General features: G+C 41.3%; 1 protein-coding gene across 1 annotated transcript; it reads right to left on the bottom strand.

Moving 5' to 3' along the window:
• Positions 1-2,060: 2,060 nt before the first annotated feature.
• Positions 2,061-17,031, bottom strand: TARS1 (threonyl-tRNA synthetase 1). The gene is made up of 19 exons (XM_054652205.2): positions 16,884-17,031; positions 16,541-16,621; positions 15,543-15,733; positions 14,368-14,491; positions 13,186-13,307; positions 12,848-12,965; positions 11,951-12,015; positions 11,791-11,869; positions 11,055-11,201; positions 10,050-10,148; positions 9,143-9,309; positions 8,481-8,643; positions 8,255-8,392; positions 7,510-7,587; positions 5,708-5,808; positions 5,493-5,597; positions 4,768-4,840; positions 3,922-4,036; positions 2,061-3,301 (listed from the first exon to the last, which is right to left on the bottom strand). Exons 1-19 carry the CDS (start codon positions 16,902-16,904, stop codon positions 3,153-3,155), a joined length of 2,136 nt encoding a protein of 711 aa, XP_054508180.2. The 5' UTR covers positions 16,905-17,031; the 3' UTR covers positions 2,061-3,152.
• Between the last annotated feature and the right edge of the window lie 138 nt (positions 17,032-17,169).

Consider the following 17,169-nt stretch of genomic DNA (forward strand, 5'->3'; position numbering starts at 1 on the left):
ATGAAAACTTTCCTAGGGATATACAGAGTGAAAAGCAAATTGCAAATTACTTGAACGTCTCTTACCTAATGCTGGCAATCAGAGCAGGCTCTGCCAAACTGGAGAGGTGGGTTTCAGCCTTCTTCTGGAATGAATTATTTAAGAGCTTCTTTCCTGCTTGACAAGTGTTCCCACCATCAATCTATGACAGCCAAGCTTCATTGTCCTGCCTTAGGAGACATGCACAGTACTTTGGGGGGAGCTTATGCTACCAAGGATGGTAAGCAGTGACCAAAGCCACTGTTCAGAGGAATTCTGGTTGAACCAAGGGAGAGAATGTGCTGCTTGTGCCAGGCCAGTGCTATAGATGAAGTATTGCACTTGTAACCAAGAAATAGCAGTATGTTTATCAATGTAAAACAGTGATCTAATGAAGCTTAATTGTAAATGCAACAGTGTTTTAACAAGATTCAGTGTCAAGGTACACTTGATTTTCACTGCATAAAGAACAGGATCAGGCAAAATTGTAGGGAGACCCTACTGCCATTGAGTCATGAGGTTCAGGGAGAAGTCCCAGGCATTCAACACTCCTTTCTGAGGGGAATCTAGGTGCTGCTGGATTCAGGCTTAGTCCCAGACTCAGTCAATAGCTTCTGTCTAAAGGATTACATGCGCACAATTCATCTTTTTTACCACTTACCCAATATTTCAAAGTTTAGCATGCTGTTAATCACTTGCTGAGAATTGGTTGTGGCAAGGATTCTCCCAGCCTCAAGGATTAACCCTGAGCAGAGTCCTTACTCAAGGAGACACGCTGGCACTGCCATAAAGGAGAGCCCATCAGGGCCTCAGCTGTCAACTATCTAAGGAATAAGACAATTGACTCACAGTAATATTTGCATACCAGATGTTTCTTGGGTTGGCACGTGCTAAACTAGCCCTCAGCTTCTGAGGAAGATTTATGACCTGAACTCCTGGAGTGCTGTCTGTAGCCAGATGCAGCCATCAGGAGCACTGCTGAAGGCTGCTGCTCGGGCAGGGACAGGGCTGCGGGAGCACAGCCTCAGAGCCAGCTTTATTTCTGTGCACAGCCACAGCTGAACTGTGCTGACCTGATCTGGAGGCAGACACCTCAGTCCTGTCAGCACCCTGCATGGGCTCTGTGCTGTGCCTAACCCTGCCTTGGGCAGTATTTCTAGAAATATGTGCTCACAGTACATACCCATTGTTCTGCTGGTATTTAAGAGCACAATCTCAGCAAATGAGGTTACGGTAGAGGGACAGCCTCTCCAAAACTGACACCTGCTGTGCCATAGAAAGCTGCTTTACAGCTCCAGCTTCTCACTACACAACCTGGGCAGTCTGGTGTGCCCAGGGATCCCCACAAAAGGAAAGGAGAGCTCTCTGCAAATCAACAAATACACCAGTGGAAAGGCAATATGAAGCACAATTTCTAGAGAGAAACAGAGCTAGTGGCTCCTTTACTCTGGCTACTGGTACCTACACCAGGTTTGCTTCACCAGTTGATGAAGTCCTGCTGCCCCAGGGGTAGATGACATCTGCTTCCACTGCAGTGACTGCATGGGCAACAGCCACTTCTCAGCAAAGAAGAGCAGGTGCAAAATACAGAAAATAACAACCCTTACAAAAGTAACTCTGAAAGCAGCAAGGCAGGGAAAAATCAATTTCCCCCTCTTCCCCCCACAGCAGTTAGATGGAACCTTTAATCACCATGAATGAGAGTAGGATGAAATAGATTTTGCAGAAAATTGCAGGGGTTAGAGTCTGCTGGGTCTGAATTCACTAAGAGTTCAAATACTGATTAGATGCGACCATCACCCCTGAGTAAAATAGGTGAGAAAACGCAGGATGAAATGCTTCTGCCCAGACAATAATGGAAATGGCAAGACATGGAGGCTTTCAAATGGTGAGCAAGCTCAAACCTGTCCTCAGACTTGTCTCATCTTTGCTTCGGCAGTAGCAATAGCTTTTTTTTCTTTTTAAATGAACTGTTAATCAACCACCTTCTGAAACTGTTCAAGTTAGTTAAGATTATTAAAATTAAAAAAATGCAAAAAAACCTCAGACCAAGATTTTATTTTTTTGTCAGTGACAGACATTTGCTTCTTGTTAGCCAGATGTAGAGGAAAACCCCAAACCAAACCCAGAATCAATAGATGAGAGCCCTCAGCAGTAAGATAGGAAGAGCTGCTAATTAAGTGATACCTTGGACTAGAGGCTTGGGAAGGAAGCCTGGATGGGACTGTACCTAATTAAGTGAAAAGCAGCATTTGTATTAAAGAAATAATCACTACCTTAGTACATTCTTGATTCTGTGTGAGAGATGCCCTTACTGTAACGACGGCTCAGAGATATGAACAGAAACACCCTTTGTTCCTAGTACTACCTGCTGCTTTGGCCCTAATGTGCCCTGCTTTTTCCAGACAGTGTTATCCCCTTTCTACAGCTCTGAGGACTTTACCTGCAGAGCCAGCACATTTCAGAGACTGCCTTTGGAAAGGGGCACAGTAGCCTTTGGTTAGCAGCCCTGTGCTCTGTGGCACAGGGCCCCACTGTGGAGTCAGGAATGCCTGACTTCAGGAGCTGAGACACTGCCAGAGGTAACAACCACTATGGAGGCAGGAGGCCTCTGTTCATGTCTCCATTCATGTGACTGGGAGCTCTGGAGAGCCAATATATTCACAGCTGGTAAGAGACCATGAGACAGGATAGCAAGGTATCACCTTCTTTGCTCATGGAGACACTCCAGAAGCTGCTGCTGCAGGACATGGTTACTATGTGGGTTCTTAAGCCTGAGGTCTATTGTTAAACTGACATGAAAAATATGTTATCAAAATGTATGTTATTCTTAACAGGGCAGATAGAATGCCAGAGATACCCCTGATTAATGTTTCCCTTGCAGTCACAGAAAGTCATTTCATCCTGCTTCATATGTCACTGGTTAAAAGCCAGGAAACTTTACTTAAACGTTTTTGAAAAACTTGATTTTTTTTATACAAAGAGAGGCATTTTTGACTAAAGAAAGATCCCCATTAAAATGAGCAAGAAGTCCAAATGTGAAATATACTTCAAATCTGGCTCAGAACAAAAACTCTGGTTAACTAAATTAGGAAAACTACAAATTCTTTATATGCCAGGTAGAGCAGATGGTGTTAAAATTCTTCTTCAGCTTGTCTGGAACGAGAGGATTTCAGCTGCAGCAGCCTCTCCACAGTGTCTGCAATGGTTCTTTCTCCATGCACCTTGTTGTCACGGGTGCGGATGTTCACTGTTCCACTTGCCTTCTCCTTTTCACCAACAACTACAAACAACCAAGAGGCAAAGCAATTAAGTGATTCTTCACCATTCTTTCAGTTACTTGGAGGGTAGAGTTTCTCTGTCAAAGGCTCCTTCTACTCTTAATGGATCCCAGATGGTTTTAAGGCCAATGCTAGACCCCCAATTCACACAACAGGACTACCATGCTGCTTCAAATCATGTACTTCAGGATGAGTTTCTAATTTTTCCTGCATCACTCTCTCTGAAAGAGGCTTCTCTTATGCATAAATGCCTAGTTCAGAAGTGTACCACGGCTGAATGCAATGGAAACATACTTCTTTTGATGAAGTAGAAGCAAGAGCATAAATTATTGGGAGGATGGAAAATTACTTAAAATCTGACTGATGAAGGACAAGAGACTTCCCATCTATCCCCATACTGCTGACCAGAAGACAGCAAAAAGTATCAATAATGCCTTGGGTCACAGTGATCTCCCTTCAGGGACAGCTCTCCAAACAAGGAATGCCTATGATGTCAGCAGGAGAGGTTCTCTGCAGGGGAAACTCTCAGGAACAAACTGACCTAGAACACTGATTACAACTCACAAAATGATCAAACCCTGTAACAAAACGGTCAGCCAGTACAAGGCAACTAATACATTACCCAGAATAAAGTTATACTGTGCAAGCTGAGCGTTTCTGATCTTCTTGTTCAGTGTGCACCCGGGGTCCACATCAACATCTGCCATAAATCCAGCATCATGGAAGTGCTGCCTGACCTAAGGAAAAAATATCAGAACTGTCACTACTGGCTATTCAGGACCATGAACTACTCATGACTTGTAGATTTAAACCATTTCAGATTATCTGAACCCTGAAACAAAAGCACTGTCATGGGTTCAGGCTTCTGAGATGAGTCCACTTCAAGAAATTAAAACACATCAGCTATCATGCAGCTATACACACAATAAATAAGTAAGCAGTGATGTGAACATCTAATGTTTGGGCTGAGTAGTGATTTGAGTTTGATACTGTAAAAGGCAACAGGATGATGTAGCTTACTGATTAGAAGAGATTTTTTAAAAAAAATTTTGCAAACTATTTTATTTGTATATAATGTGCTTGAAAGAACTACAGGCAGAGGTGTGCTGGATGCTAAGTCTGCAAAGACATCATCTTTCTTACTGCTCTGCAAGACGCACATGGCCATGGGGCACTAGAACCTGAAGGGTAAGACAGATCTGAGCAAGAGAAAAACTAAGTTTTCCAAAAATAAAAGTCTCACAAAGATCAACATTTATTATTCACATATCCAAAATCTAACTCAGGTTATCTTTAACAGATCTACAACTTCAGCAGCTAATTGTCACTGTGATATAAAAAATGACTCAATGCAATATGCAAAGACTTGGAATATGTCTCTGAAATAAATACTATTAATCATTAAGAACTAAGGATTTCAGATCAATACAATATACTGAAATCAAAGCCCTGAAACCATATACATCACCTTTTGAGCATACTCATCACATGCTGGTCCCACTGGTACCACCATTACTTGCTGTGGGGACAGCCAGAGTGGCCTTCAATAAACAAACAAAACAAGTTTAGATAGCTCTCATTGTTTTTTACAGTACAAAAAATACTATTTACAAAGAGGAATAAAATCTACACAAGAGACTCTTAAAGCCAGCTGCACAGATTAGGTTCAGAGGTGAGCCCTATATTCATTACAATTATTTCCCCAAAAGAACTGAGTGTCTAAAAGGATTGCAGCGTGGGCACGAGCACTTGCTGACTGGACAACTGCTGTTGTGTTTTATGACAGATAACAAAGCCTAACAGATTGAGCTCATTACTAACTAAGCACAGGAAAACCTTTGAGTCTTGTCAGAATCAGAGGGGACACTCCCACTGGGTATTAACACAGGTAAAGCAGATCACCTACATAAATGACTCTTTACAAGATGGTCCTGCTGCACAAGCAGCTGGAATGCATATGCTGTGGGCAGACTAGCTCTATGCTGCACCTGCACTGGCAGTGTCAGGTAGAATCTACCATATTGAATAATTTCACATCTAAGGAAGGTGGTTCAGAAGAAATTGCCCTGTGGTATTCCTAGGCATGTTGCCCTAGCAAGCAAGTGCAACAAACAGATCCTCTTGACTCTCCAGTACTTAGGGCTAATTTCTCTCCTACGTGAAGAGTTTGCTCGAGCTGGTAAGCAACCTTACCATTTGCCTCCATAGTTCTCAGTTAGAATGGCAATCATTCTCTCCACAGATCCCAAGATAGCCCGGTGAATGATAACTGGTCTTGTCTTGTCATTGCCATCATGGCTGTAAAGAAATGCTTTTGTAAGGCTTTTTGTCTTGATGCAACCTTATCCCTGTAAGTGTCACTGAAGTCAGATTACACAGAAACTAAAGCCACCAGCCTTTGTGCTTACCTGACAAAGGTGAGGTTAAATCTGACTGGCAACTGGAAGTCGAGCTGAATTGTAGCACATTGGTGGTAGCGGCCAATGGCATCCTTAATCTGAATGTCAATCTGAAGAACAAAAAGACATAAATTTTACAGTTAAGAGACAAGCATTCCCCTCTGAAAGCAAATTCATTGTTTTGAGATGGAAAGTTTCACTCAATGCAGAGAAATTCTATGCAGTTTAAACAGCATTCATTTTTGCAGGTTCTGATGCAAAAAATGTTAGAGCTAAAACAGGGTGAGTAACTAGAGAGATAATCTATCAGGTGGGAACTACATTTAATGTCTCAGACATTTTGTGAGTCTGAAAGTCTGGAACTTTCATGGGCCTTTTCACTCAGTGAGTACAGCAGAACATAAATGCAGAACTGAACATGTCTCCCCACAAATGAGACTTCTTCAGCCTCAAAGTGGCAAATTTGCACTTCTTTATTATACAGTATTTGAGGACTTTGCAGCTTGTGTTACAAATTCAGGGCATGAACAAGAGACAAGAATCTGTTAAACAGTCCACTTACCAGCAGGGGCTCCTATCAATCAGTGACACTTGTTCTGACTTAGGAGTCAAGCCTGTTCTTTCTTTTGTATCTAACAGTTAAATTCTGAGTACACTTATGATACAACTTAGACAGAGAAGACTTACAGAAAAGAGTAGACTTATAGTGTCCTGACATTATTTATTTATTACATTGCTCACTTACTCATCATTTTACCAGTATATATCAGGCTATATATTAAGGCAGTATGCCTTATTTTAATTTGTGTAATAAACAAACAGATCAGTATTTTAACAACTCAAGATCTAAATGTCCTTCAATTTCGCATCTAGTATTCAATTTATCAGAATTCAGCTAGTCATCAAAGAGCTTCTAATCAAAATACCTTATTTACAACCTAATTTAATTTCAAATCCAGACTGTATGAAGAGCAAGCGTAAGATTTATTAATGTTAACAGAAGTTCCTGTGTATTTGTCTTCCTTCAATCAAATACAGAAATTAATAAATATGAGCTGCTGTAACACATTTTACCTAAAAAATGACACAAACCAGAAGTGATTCAACTGGCATACAAATACAGAAATCAGAACCAGCTTACTAGATGAGTACACAAATATAAATGTAGTGAAGGCATATTAGGGAAAGATTTAAGTCATTTCATAATACTCTGTGTCCTTAGGAGCAAGGATAACAACGAAGTTTCTAAAAAGCCCTATTTAATCTGTCTAAACTGAGACTGTTCTTAAGAAACTCAACAAACTCACATGATCACTGCATGGGAATTTTTAAACTAACAAAAACCACCAGTAACTCAATGCAACTTCAAAACTGGGCAGTTAAAGGAATAAAAATTTGTTTAACCAGAAAGTTTACTTTTGATTTTCTCCTGACTCAGAATTCACTCACTGCTGAAAGGATTATTTGCAATGCAGAAGTTGCTCTGCTAAAACAGGTCATACAGTGCCACCTTGTGTTTATGCCATCCACCTGTCAGCTGTTTAAGCACCAGATAAATAGTTTATTCATGTTTAATTAACTAAATGGGTGTTAAAGCAGTTAAAACTATGTGAAAACCAGAATCATAGAAGATTATTTCTCTCTCAAGTATGTTAGAGTTTATGTATCTGGAAAAACAGCGAATTTCAGTCAGACAGCATCTTAAAATGGGCTAACATAAATAAAATCTGCCTTCTTCCTCATCCCAGCCTTTTGCCTTACCCAAACAGAATTAAAAACCAAATCCAGGGAGAGGTTAGCAACACACTAACCTTAGGTCCATAGAAAGCTCCATCACCAGGGTTTAACTCCCATTTCTCACCAAAGGCATTGAGGCTGTTTTCAAGTTGCTGGAGATAAAGGACACACACACTCAGCGTTTCTTTACACATTACAGTTTCAGGTCAGCCTGCTACTACCAATAGGTGACACTACCAAATTCTCACTACTTCTCAGTAACTGCCAAAACACATTTATTTTCTGAAAAAGGTGAGTTTTGGAAGAGCACCAGCACAAAAAAGTCTGAATTTAAACACACAAAATTAATGTACTCATATTGGAAGAGGCCAAAGAAGCATTAGCTAAGATATAAGAACTTTTTATACTAAATTCAAAGTCTGTAGGTAATGTTGAGATGAAATCTGCACTGGTACACCAAATGTCTACTCTTGCCCTATCTTCTCCCCAGTACTGCAGCTGCAGTGGCCAACCCCATCCCTTTCAGACTAACTTTTGGGAGATGGCTCTAAGTTTTATTACAGGGGCTGCCAGAACTGATTCTCTTCCTCCTTTTTTAATTATCAAAAAAGACAAGGAGAAAGAGTTCATTTGATGCTTACATGGAGACTGTCTCTGCAATGAGAGCAAATATTTACAGCAGGCAGACTGAACTGAAGGCAATTATCAAAGTTATTTTGCTCATGCCCAGCCCAGCTTCACTCTACCTCCCAGAAGGCAGTATGGTCTTACAGAAGATGCAGCTTTACATCCCAGAAAAGAGTAAGACTACTGTTTTACCTTTTCAGCTTGATTCCACACTTCAGTATCTCCCAGGTACTTTTCAGGACGGGTGGAGAGATTCAGTTTAAACGAAAATCCAAAGACATCATACACGGTACGCAAGAACTCCAGACAGCTCTTTATCTCATCTTCAATCTTAATGACAACAGAAAACATGTCTCAAGTACGGAAATTTCAGTTTACCTGATTTTACTACCCAGTTTCATTTAGCAATAGCCCCCACCTGCTCCATAGCACAGAAGATGTGAGCATCGTCCTGCTGGAACCGGCGTACTCGGGTGAGTCCTGTGAGAGCTCCCGACAGCTCGTTGCGATGCAGGACACCAAAATCCGCCAACCGCAACGGCAGCTCACGCCACGACCTCGGGCGATGGTCAAACATAAGGCTGAAGGAAAAGTTTATTACTTGAAGCTCATTCAGAACCAAAATTCTGCAAAGAACAGTCAGGGAGAAGCAGCCAGTGATGAAGCACATGCCTGTAAGGCCATTGGTGTAATCTGGACAGAGATATCAGTCTTATCTAGATTTGTCAGGGAAACAATCTCCTTCAACACCTGGTAGGCCTTCCCTTTTTCACAGAAAGGAGATAAAACAGCTCCTAAAACTGAGCTTTAAAAGCTGAATGCCTGAACTGCCACAAAACTGACAATGCCCCAGTAATGATGGGGTCACTCTAATGATGGTAAGATGACAAGACATTTCTCAGTGTCTCAAGTGAAGAGAGCATGTACACAGCAAGACATATAATTACATCATTCCTGACAGAATGGGTAACTGAAGGTAGCCATCCTTATCATTACACAGGCAAAGGAAGCACAGTGGGTTTCACTTGGATTTTTTTTCAATCAGCACAATCTCTGGTAAACTGAATTTGCTATACTTACCAGTGTCCTGGACAGTTCATAGGCTTCAGAGCAAAGATTTCTTTCTCCACTTCAAAGGAAAACATATTGTCACTGTAATGCTGCCAGTGCCCTGAAGTCATCCACAGTTTGCTGTTGAAAACATTTGGAGTGACAACCTCCTGGAATCCACGTTTTCGATACTCACTCTAGAATAGGCACAGTATATAAAAAAATAATAAAGAAAACAAAGGTAAGTACAGGCTTCAATCTCCAGCCAAAAAAAATATAAAACTGATGCCATATGAAAGTGCCATGACTTAGGAAGGGAACGGGGGAAGAAAGAATCAACTTGAAGCTGGACATGCCAGGATACATCCCTTCCACCACCCTTCCCCCAGACAATTTCTCTAGTAGAAAGTAAGCAAGAAGAACAAGTTTCCTCCCTGCAAGCAATGCAGCAGTCTCTAATTACTCCATGACCCTAGATATATTTAATTGCAGCCCAAATATACAATAATAACATAGACTTCAAATCTTAGAGCAGGAAGATCAGAATTCTTTTCGTACATATATTTTCAAAACAAGTAAGTCTTCAAGGTGAAATTAAGTATGTTTATTAAAACAAATCAATATGCAATAATGGAAGAGCAGCAGTGTGAGCTTAGCTCAGTAGAGCTAATAGCAGTTAGATGTCAAAGAATTCCTATGACAAAGAACCTTTACCACAGTTTCAACTGCAGGTAAAAAGTATTGATAAAACATAACTTCACAGAGATTGTGACACAACCAATTCAAAGAAACAAGGTTACTTTAGTTCCATGGCTTACACAATTAAAAGATAACTTGAAATAAAGGGCTACTGATACTGTTAAACATAGCATGCTGCTATGTATTTTTTTTAAATCATGCAATTTCTCCTACAAGATTTCCAAAAGATGTTACTTACCCGTATAAATTCAATTAATGTGTTATAAATGTAAGCTCCTTTTGGCAAGAAAAAACAGCTACCAGGGCTGAGCTCATGGAAGAAAAACAGTTCTTGGTCCTGCAGAAAAATAATACTTTAAGAACTTAGTATTTGCACCCTACCTTTTTCACTTAACATTCACACATGGATTGCTACTGACTGGTCATCACTAACAGAGTTTCAAAAAGAAAAACACGGGGAAAAAAGCAATATCCAATACACCAGATGCATTTTCACTAGTATTCTTATGTCTGTCAGCAGTTATAAGGGAAGGAAATTTTTCAGTTTCCTGTTTCACTCATTATTGATGTGCCAAAACTTTACACTTAACTCCCAACTGTGCCCTCACAGTTCCCCCTGCATGTTTACTTGTCAGTGTTTAATTCTGCTTCTGCAGCTCTCTAATTATCTGCACACAAACTGAAGGTGTGAACTACAGCTGGTTAATGTTGTTACAAACTGTGCACACACCTGAGATCTGCATATGAGGAGCTCTTCAGAATTTTGTCATAATGTACCAGCAACAGACATTTTAACCCTGTTCAGAACTATCAGTTAACTGACAGGGGTTTCCATCTCAAAAAAGAAACCCAAGAACCAGCTAACCAAAAAACACAGCTCTATACTGCCAACTCTGAAATCATGCAGAAGGAAAGAACTGCGTGAACAGGCTGCAGCAAACTGTGTAGGAATGAGCAGTGCCTGAGGACTGGAGCATTCATGGGTGCAGACTGAAGTCTTTATATTCTGTTCTGATCAATGTGTGCAATAAGGATGTCATTGTGTTGAAAGAATAAAGAAGTTATTTATTTTAGGACTTTGATGCTCCTGAGAAAAGCAGATGACTTCATAACCCAACTGAAAATAAAACTGTGTCACACCTTGGCTGTTGCAGCCAGTATAGGCTATCTTCAAGATGCTTTCAATTAAGGGCATATATCCACACAGTGCTTTTGGAATACATTACTAGAAAAGCTGTCTCACCCGCCCAATTTTTCTGTGATCTCTGCTTTTAGCCTCCTCCTGGAATTTCTCCCACTCCTTCAGCATTTTTGTATCTGGGAATGAAATTCCGTAGATCCTCTGGAGGGATTCCATATCAGCCTTGCCTTCCCAATAGGTAGAAGAATTCTGAACAAAAAAAGAAATTAAACATTGAAGAAAGGGAGAAGCCTCCACATTTTACTACTTCTGCCTGCTATGAAAAGGCATACAATTATTAATAAATGATTACTGTGGAACAACTAAGTAATAAGGAGAGTTTTAATGTGAAATTCAGAGCACTGATCAGAAACACCCTTAAAAGGTAAATACAGTAAGTAAAAATGGTTTCAGGCTCTTGTCTTTTTTAAAAGCCCATCTGCTTTGTAGCTATCCTATTCCAACTGTTTATTCACAAATAGGTATAATCATCAGCTAAGCAGAAACTATAAATTCTAATTGACACAGTTCAGCCAAACTTTAAACCAAACTCACCCTCCTGTACTGGAAGTGCAAGCCCTGGACATCTAATTGGGCTTCACACCATGGGAATATCATTCTAGCATACAACCCTTTCACAATCTGTAACACCAAGTTTTTGGCCAGGTTACACAGTAACCTGGAATTCCTTAGCCAGGAATGTACAGTTTCACAGTACGTTCCTGGCTAAGCCTAAAGGCAGCAATGCATCTGAAGTGTTGCAGTGAAAACATTTGTATAGGACAGTTCCAGCACTTACCTTATGAATTTTTATGGTCTTTATCTTGCCAGTATGTCTGACATGAGGCCCTCTGCATAAATCTATCAGGGGACCACACCTAAGAAAAGGAAAGCATTTATTTGGTATATTTAATCCTAGAGCCATAAACCCAGTACTATTACAATCCATGCATAATTACCTGTATACTGTAGTAGTTGGGGTATTGACCTTCTCGTTCAGGATGCGACACTTGAATTTATTATACTGAGAAGAAAAGCAGCACACATACTTGTTAATTCCTTGTTTCAAAAAGAGAAGTGGACAACAGTTTAAATTATTTGCAAACCTGATGCTGTGTTTCATCAGGCCTGTAAAAGAGACAGACAGGAGTACAGACAGTAGTGGAGCAAGGTGCCCAGAGAGCAGGGTGTGCAAATCAGTCCTTGGAGTTTTGAAGGCCCAACTGGACAAGCCCAGGAAACCTGGCCTCAGTGTCCCCATGTCTGATCCCATGTCCTGTGCATGAGACTGCACTGGACATCTATGGAATTACCTTCCAACCTAAGCGATGCTATGATTCTCCTGATGTCTTAACAGTGAAAACTCATTAACGTCTACCTCAGGAATGCCGAAAAATTATTTCCAGCTAGATATGAGAGAGAAAGGATCAGGTTTTAGAGTTGCCTGCACTCTTTTTGAAGTCCTTATTCTAAAAATGTTTTATAAAGCTTTCTGAATGCAGCAGCAACATATGCAGTCACAGTATCACCACAGACAAGGTAACACAACTAACTGCATACATGATGTGTCACAAATTTACATTTCTGGGAAGTAAATAAAGAATGTGGCTTCACAGAATTTAGTTAGATCACCTTGGGGAAGTTGTAGAAAATTCTCAGTTTTAGAAAATCAGAACACCTACTTCCAAGAGCCTAAAAATTACTTTTTCTTTTTTTTTTGTTAAGTATCAAAAATGAGTTTCTAAGAACATATCACCTTTAAAAATTTGATATACTTTCTTTTACCACTAGTAACACATGCTCTGAGATTACAAATACTTGCACAAGGCTAGAGATAACCTTCTGTAACAGCCCACCTTAAACATTTCAAGCAGTGTTTCCTTCTTAACTTCCAGTCTTTCAAAGGCTTGTTTTTCCTTCATTATCTTCTTGCATAATGTTTCCAAAGCAGAGAAATCATTACTTGATACACCCCTAAAATAAACACACCCAGAGAAGTGAGTAATTTTTGCTTTCATTTGCAATTTGTCATCCTGGTGCAACGCACCAACCTGTGGTTGGGATATCCTGCAAAAAATCCTAAGCCATCTGCAGCAGTACATATGACTTTGTTCTAGGAACAAGCACACAGCAGAAATTTTGCTGTGACTGCCACCCACCCCAGCTCCTAAATAAAGAAAAATACAAAACCTACCCTTCCTCAAGAAACATGTCATAATAAAATCCATTTTCTATTGGTGGGCCGTAGCACAAACAACCACCATAGATTCGCTCCATAGCTTCACCCATTATGTGAGCACTTGAGTGCCAGTAGACCTAACAGAAGTAAAAAAAGAAGGGATCAGTCTTGAATACACATGATGCATTTCCAGTTGTTTCATTTAAAACCTTTTCTGAAATGCTTGCTTTCAAGGATATTTGAGGCACATCCCAAATTAGAGCAGTGTGCAGAACAGAAGTGACCTGCGAGCACCACTCGCATCCTCAGCATCAATGTTTACAAAAAGCAGCATTTCCACTGGAAAACTGTGGAAATGGAAAACTTACATTCTGGTAGCAAACAATTCTTATTTTCAACTGTTGCAAACATGATTTCATTATTGTCAAGAAGTCAAGATACTAATTCAGAAATCTTTTTTTTCTATGAACTTTAATCAATCAGATCTGCATATTGACCAAAAGATGTGCTTTCAACATAAGACTGGTTCTACTCCAGCAATCTTATGCATAAGAAATCCTGCACACTCCTCAGGTGTTGTAGAACACCTGAGGTTTTGACAAAACCAAATCTTTTAAGAATTAGTCTGCCTTGGTTAGCACAAATTGAAATCATAAACTTGGAGCTGTGATTAAGCCAATATGAAGACCCTAGGTTTGAACGTAAGACTTCTGTGATGAGTTTGACTGACAGTTTCTTGTACCAACTGATTTTTTTTTCTAAAGAACCTAATCACAAATTTACTGGCTGGGCACATTTATCTGATTGAATAGCCAAAATAAAAAAGTAGATACTTTTGCATACACAAAGACAAAGAACAGTCTACTCAATACTTTTATGATTCTACACAGAAAGTACTGTACTCAGTTTTGTTCCCAAAATCAGTGCTGAAGATGTCAGTTCAAAAGACCTACTTTACATTAACATGAAGGCTGAAAATACAAATTTTTAGCAAGAACTACAGCAACTGCAAGCAGACTTGGCTACCAGTACACAGCAGAATGAACATTACCTGTAGTACCACAACTCTGCTAGTAAGGAGCTAAACGTCAAACCTGTTTTCTTCATCTTCTGAACACAGCAGTTATTTAAATAACTGCAAGAGGCTGAGTTAAATGTAAACCTGAAACAAAAAATGTTTTGGTAAAAGATACTCACTGCTTGAGCCTCTTCATCTTCAAATTTCAGCAGCTCCAAGGAACAATCCTCCTCCAAAGGACGGTCTAGATCCCAAACCACCTTGTTCACTTTGGCAATAACTGTGTTGTCAGCTAATCCCTGACTACAGAACAAACACAGAAGCACAATTATAAGAAAGTACATTGTACTTTGAAATCAGCAAGCAGAAGCTCCCCAGATTTGCCCTCCAGTGTGAATGAGACTTTATAGTGCTCAGAGTGGATATAATGCCACAAATAAATTTTAAATTAATAACCAGTTTAGCCAGTCTTGAACATTCATGAAAAATCCTACTTCTATTTTAGGGATATGGGAAGAAAACCCTACTATATACTTAACCTTCATACATATTTCACTTAGAGGCAGCTTCCTCCAAGTACAAACCTGACTTCACAATCCTATTGCAATGTAAGAGCAAACTACTCTTTTAAAAGCTATCAAATACAATTTTTGACATAGTAGCTTTACTGTTTGTATCCATTGGGCAAAATACTCTTTTCATGATCCCAAATCACAGAAGCAAAGGAGGTTCCAATGACATGGCATCTTATTATGGACAGGGGAAAAAAAAAATTAAAAAAGAGGCATTTCACCTTTAGGAATCACCCAATCTTTGCAATGTTAACTGTCAGGGTGTTCACTGTGTATGATTCAAAAATACTCCACAGCAGTTATGAGTAACCTGGAGATGTGCAACGCTCTTTTTAATAGATATCTCCCATGCAAATTATAATGTAGAATACTCATACTGTTAAATTTCTCTGTAATCAATTGAAACATCACCCAGCAGTCATCTTCCTTGAATCAATGCACACTGGTTTGCAGTGCTAACATTCCATTTGGTAATTTAATAGCAAATCAGTTCTTAATGCAAGCAGTTCTTAACAGCAGTACTTGGATGGAAAAATACACTATTAAAATGTGTCTAAAATACCTCAGTTTTATTCTTATTTAATGTCAGAAACTTCATCTTTATGAGGCAAAAGAAAACTGCACTCCAAAACTAAAACCCTGCTAGTTACCTTCAGTTCATTGCATACAAGATGCTTTGAGAAGACTTGAGATAAATTACAAAGAAAATAATTATACGTTACCCATTCCCTTAAACTCAGTGTCTGAAAATGACTGTGTAGCTTCACAGAACAGAAACATACCTAATTCCACATGCAATTTGATAAGGAGTAGTCTTCCAAGATTCAGCATCAACCTGCTTGCCATCAGGTAACGTAACTTTAATGGGTTTACTCTCATTTGCAGCTCTTTCTGCAAGGAGTGCATCGTGTTCAGCCTTAAGTTTATTGTACATCTCCAAACGCTCATTGATAAAGGCAGGCCAGGGATTTAGCTGTATATAATAAAGACAAAGGAAAATTATTAATCTGATTTTTAATCTGATAGTGCATCATGTCAACAATGGCAACACAATAGCTATTCATAAGCAACTATGTGGTGATAGCTGTGTGCCACATGTAACAAGTAATCACCATTATTTCAGATTATATAGTATTAATTATGTCATAATACCACATGGCTTCAGCTTAATGAAATCTGTACCACTGTACACCTGTTCAATAAACCACATATGTTACCAAACAACTACACCATCTAATAAACTACACAAGGACAAAAGTCAACCAGAAAAAAAAAAATGTAAGTTCAACGTAAAGCAAGACTTTCTTATTAGGTGAAAAAGCTGAGGGAGCGCTCTAGCCTGAGCCACCCAGGCAGGAACTGGCTCCAGTTTAAACACGTGTCCTGACGTCAGGACCATCCGCCCGGGCACAGCCATGCACTTGGCTCACGCCGCTGCTGACTGGCAGCGTGGGCTCACAGCGATCTGTGTTTACCCACCACGAAGACCAGAGCACCTTAAGCAGGCTTTCTCCACCTCGGCGATGTGCTGCCTGCTTCCCGCTGCAAAGAGGCACAGGGAAAAGCATAACCTAACCCAGCTATGGGAATCTGAGCTCTTCTCCTATTACACCAATGCAACTTAATGTAAAAAGCCAACAACGGCACTGCAAGGCACACTGTCGGAGGTGTAACTGTATCGCCTGATAAAACACCCCAGAAGGACAAACTGTAGCAATGTCAGGAGCGCAGCAAGGAGGACTCCGCATCCTCCCACCCCCGCGGCCCAGGGGCTGCTCACCTCCGACCGCCCTCCATCGCCAGCCCCTTCCTTCATCTTCTTCTTCCCGCAGTCTGCCTTCTTCTCTTCCCCAGCATCCACCTGCGGAGGGCGAAAATCGTTTAGTCATGCCCCGGCAGTCCCTCACACCTAAGGCGCTCTAAGCCCCCCCTGCCCCGCACACCGCGGAAAAGACCCGACCTCCTCGTCCTGCAAAGCCCGCGTGCCCCCAGCTCCCTGCTCCTTTTCCTTGGGGCACACCCCACCGCCCCCCGGAGCTGGGGAAAGGCTGGGGAAGAGGCCCAGCTCCCCCGCCGGCCTCCTGCCGCCCGCCCGCGCTGCCGAGCTGCGGAGCAGAGCCCACCTGGCTGTCAGCGCCCGCCATGGCCGCGGAGCCGCCCGGGAAGGGGCGGGCGCGGCCCGGCGCAGGCGCCGCTCGGCCCGCGGCTGATGCAACCGGGGGCGGCCGCGCCGGCCCGGCCCCAGCGGGAGCGGGGCGAGGGAGCCGAGCGGGGCGGCGGGGCTGTCCGGGGCCGCCCTGGGGTGGTGCGAGTGAAGGCGGCCCGTCACGGGGTGCGGCGGCTGGACACAGCCCATGCTCTGTCCGCGCCCATGAGGGCGGCGAGCGCGGCCCGGCGCTCGCACAACCG

Source organism: Agelaius phoeniceus, chromosome Z (assembly GCF_051311805.1).
Source record: "Agelaius phoeniceus isolate bAgePho1 chromosome Z, bAgePho1.hap1, whole genome shotgun sequence".
Classification (NCBI taxonomy): Eukaryota; Metazoa; Chordata; class Aves; order Passeriformes; family Icteridae; genus Agelaius; species Agelaius phoeniceus.

Bases quoted from the DNA above. Each gene is read 5' to 3' on its own strand.
- TARS1 (XM_054652205.2), bottom strand. From the start codon at position 16,904: ATGGCGGGCGCTGACAGCCAG. The intron at 11,202-11,790 runs GTAAGTGCTGGA...TTTTTTGTTCAG, and splicing joins AGACCATAAAAATTCATAAG to AATTCTTCTACCTATTGGGA. The intron at 8,644-9,142 runs GTAAGTATAGCA...CTTTTCCTTCAG, and splicing joins ATGAACTGTCCAGGACACTG to CCTTATGTTTGACCATCGCC.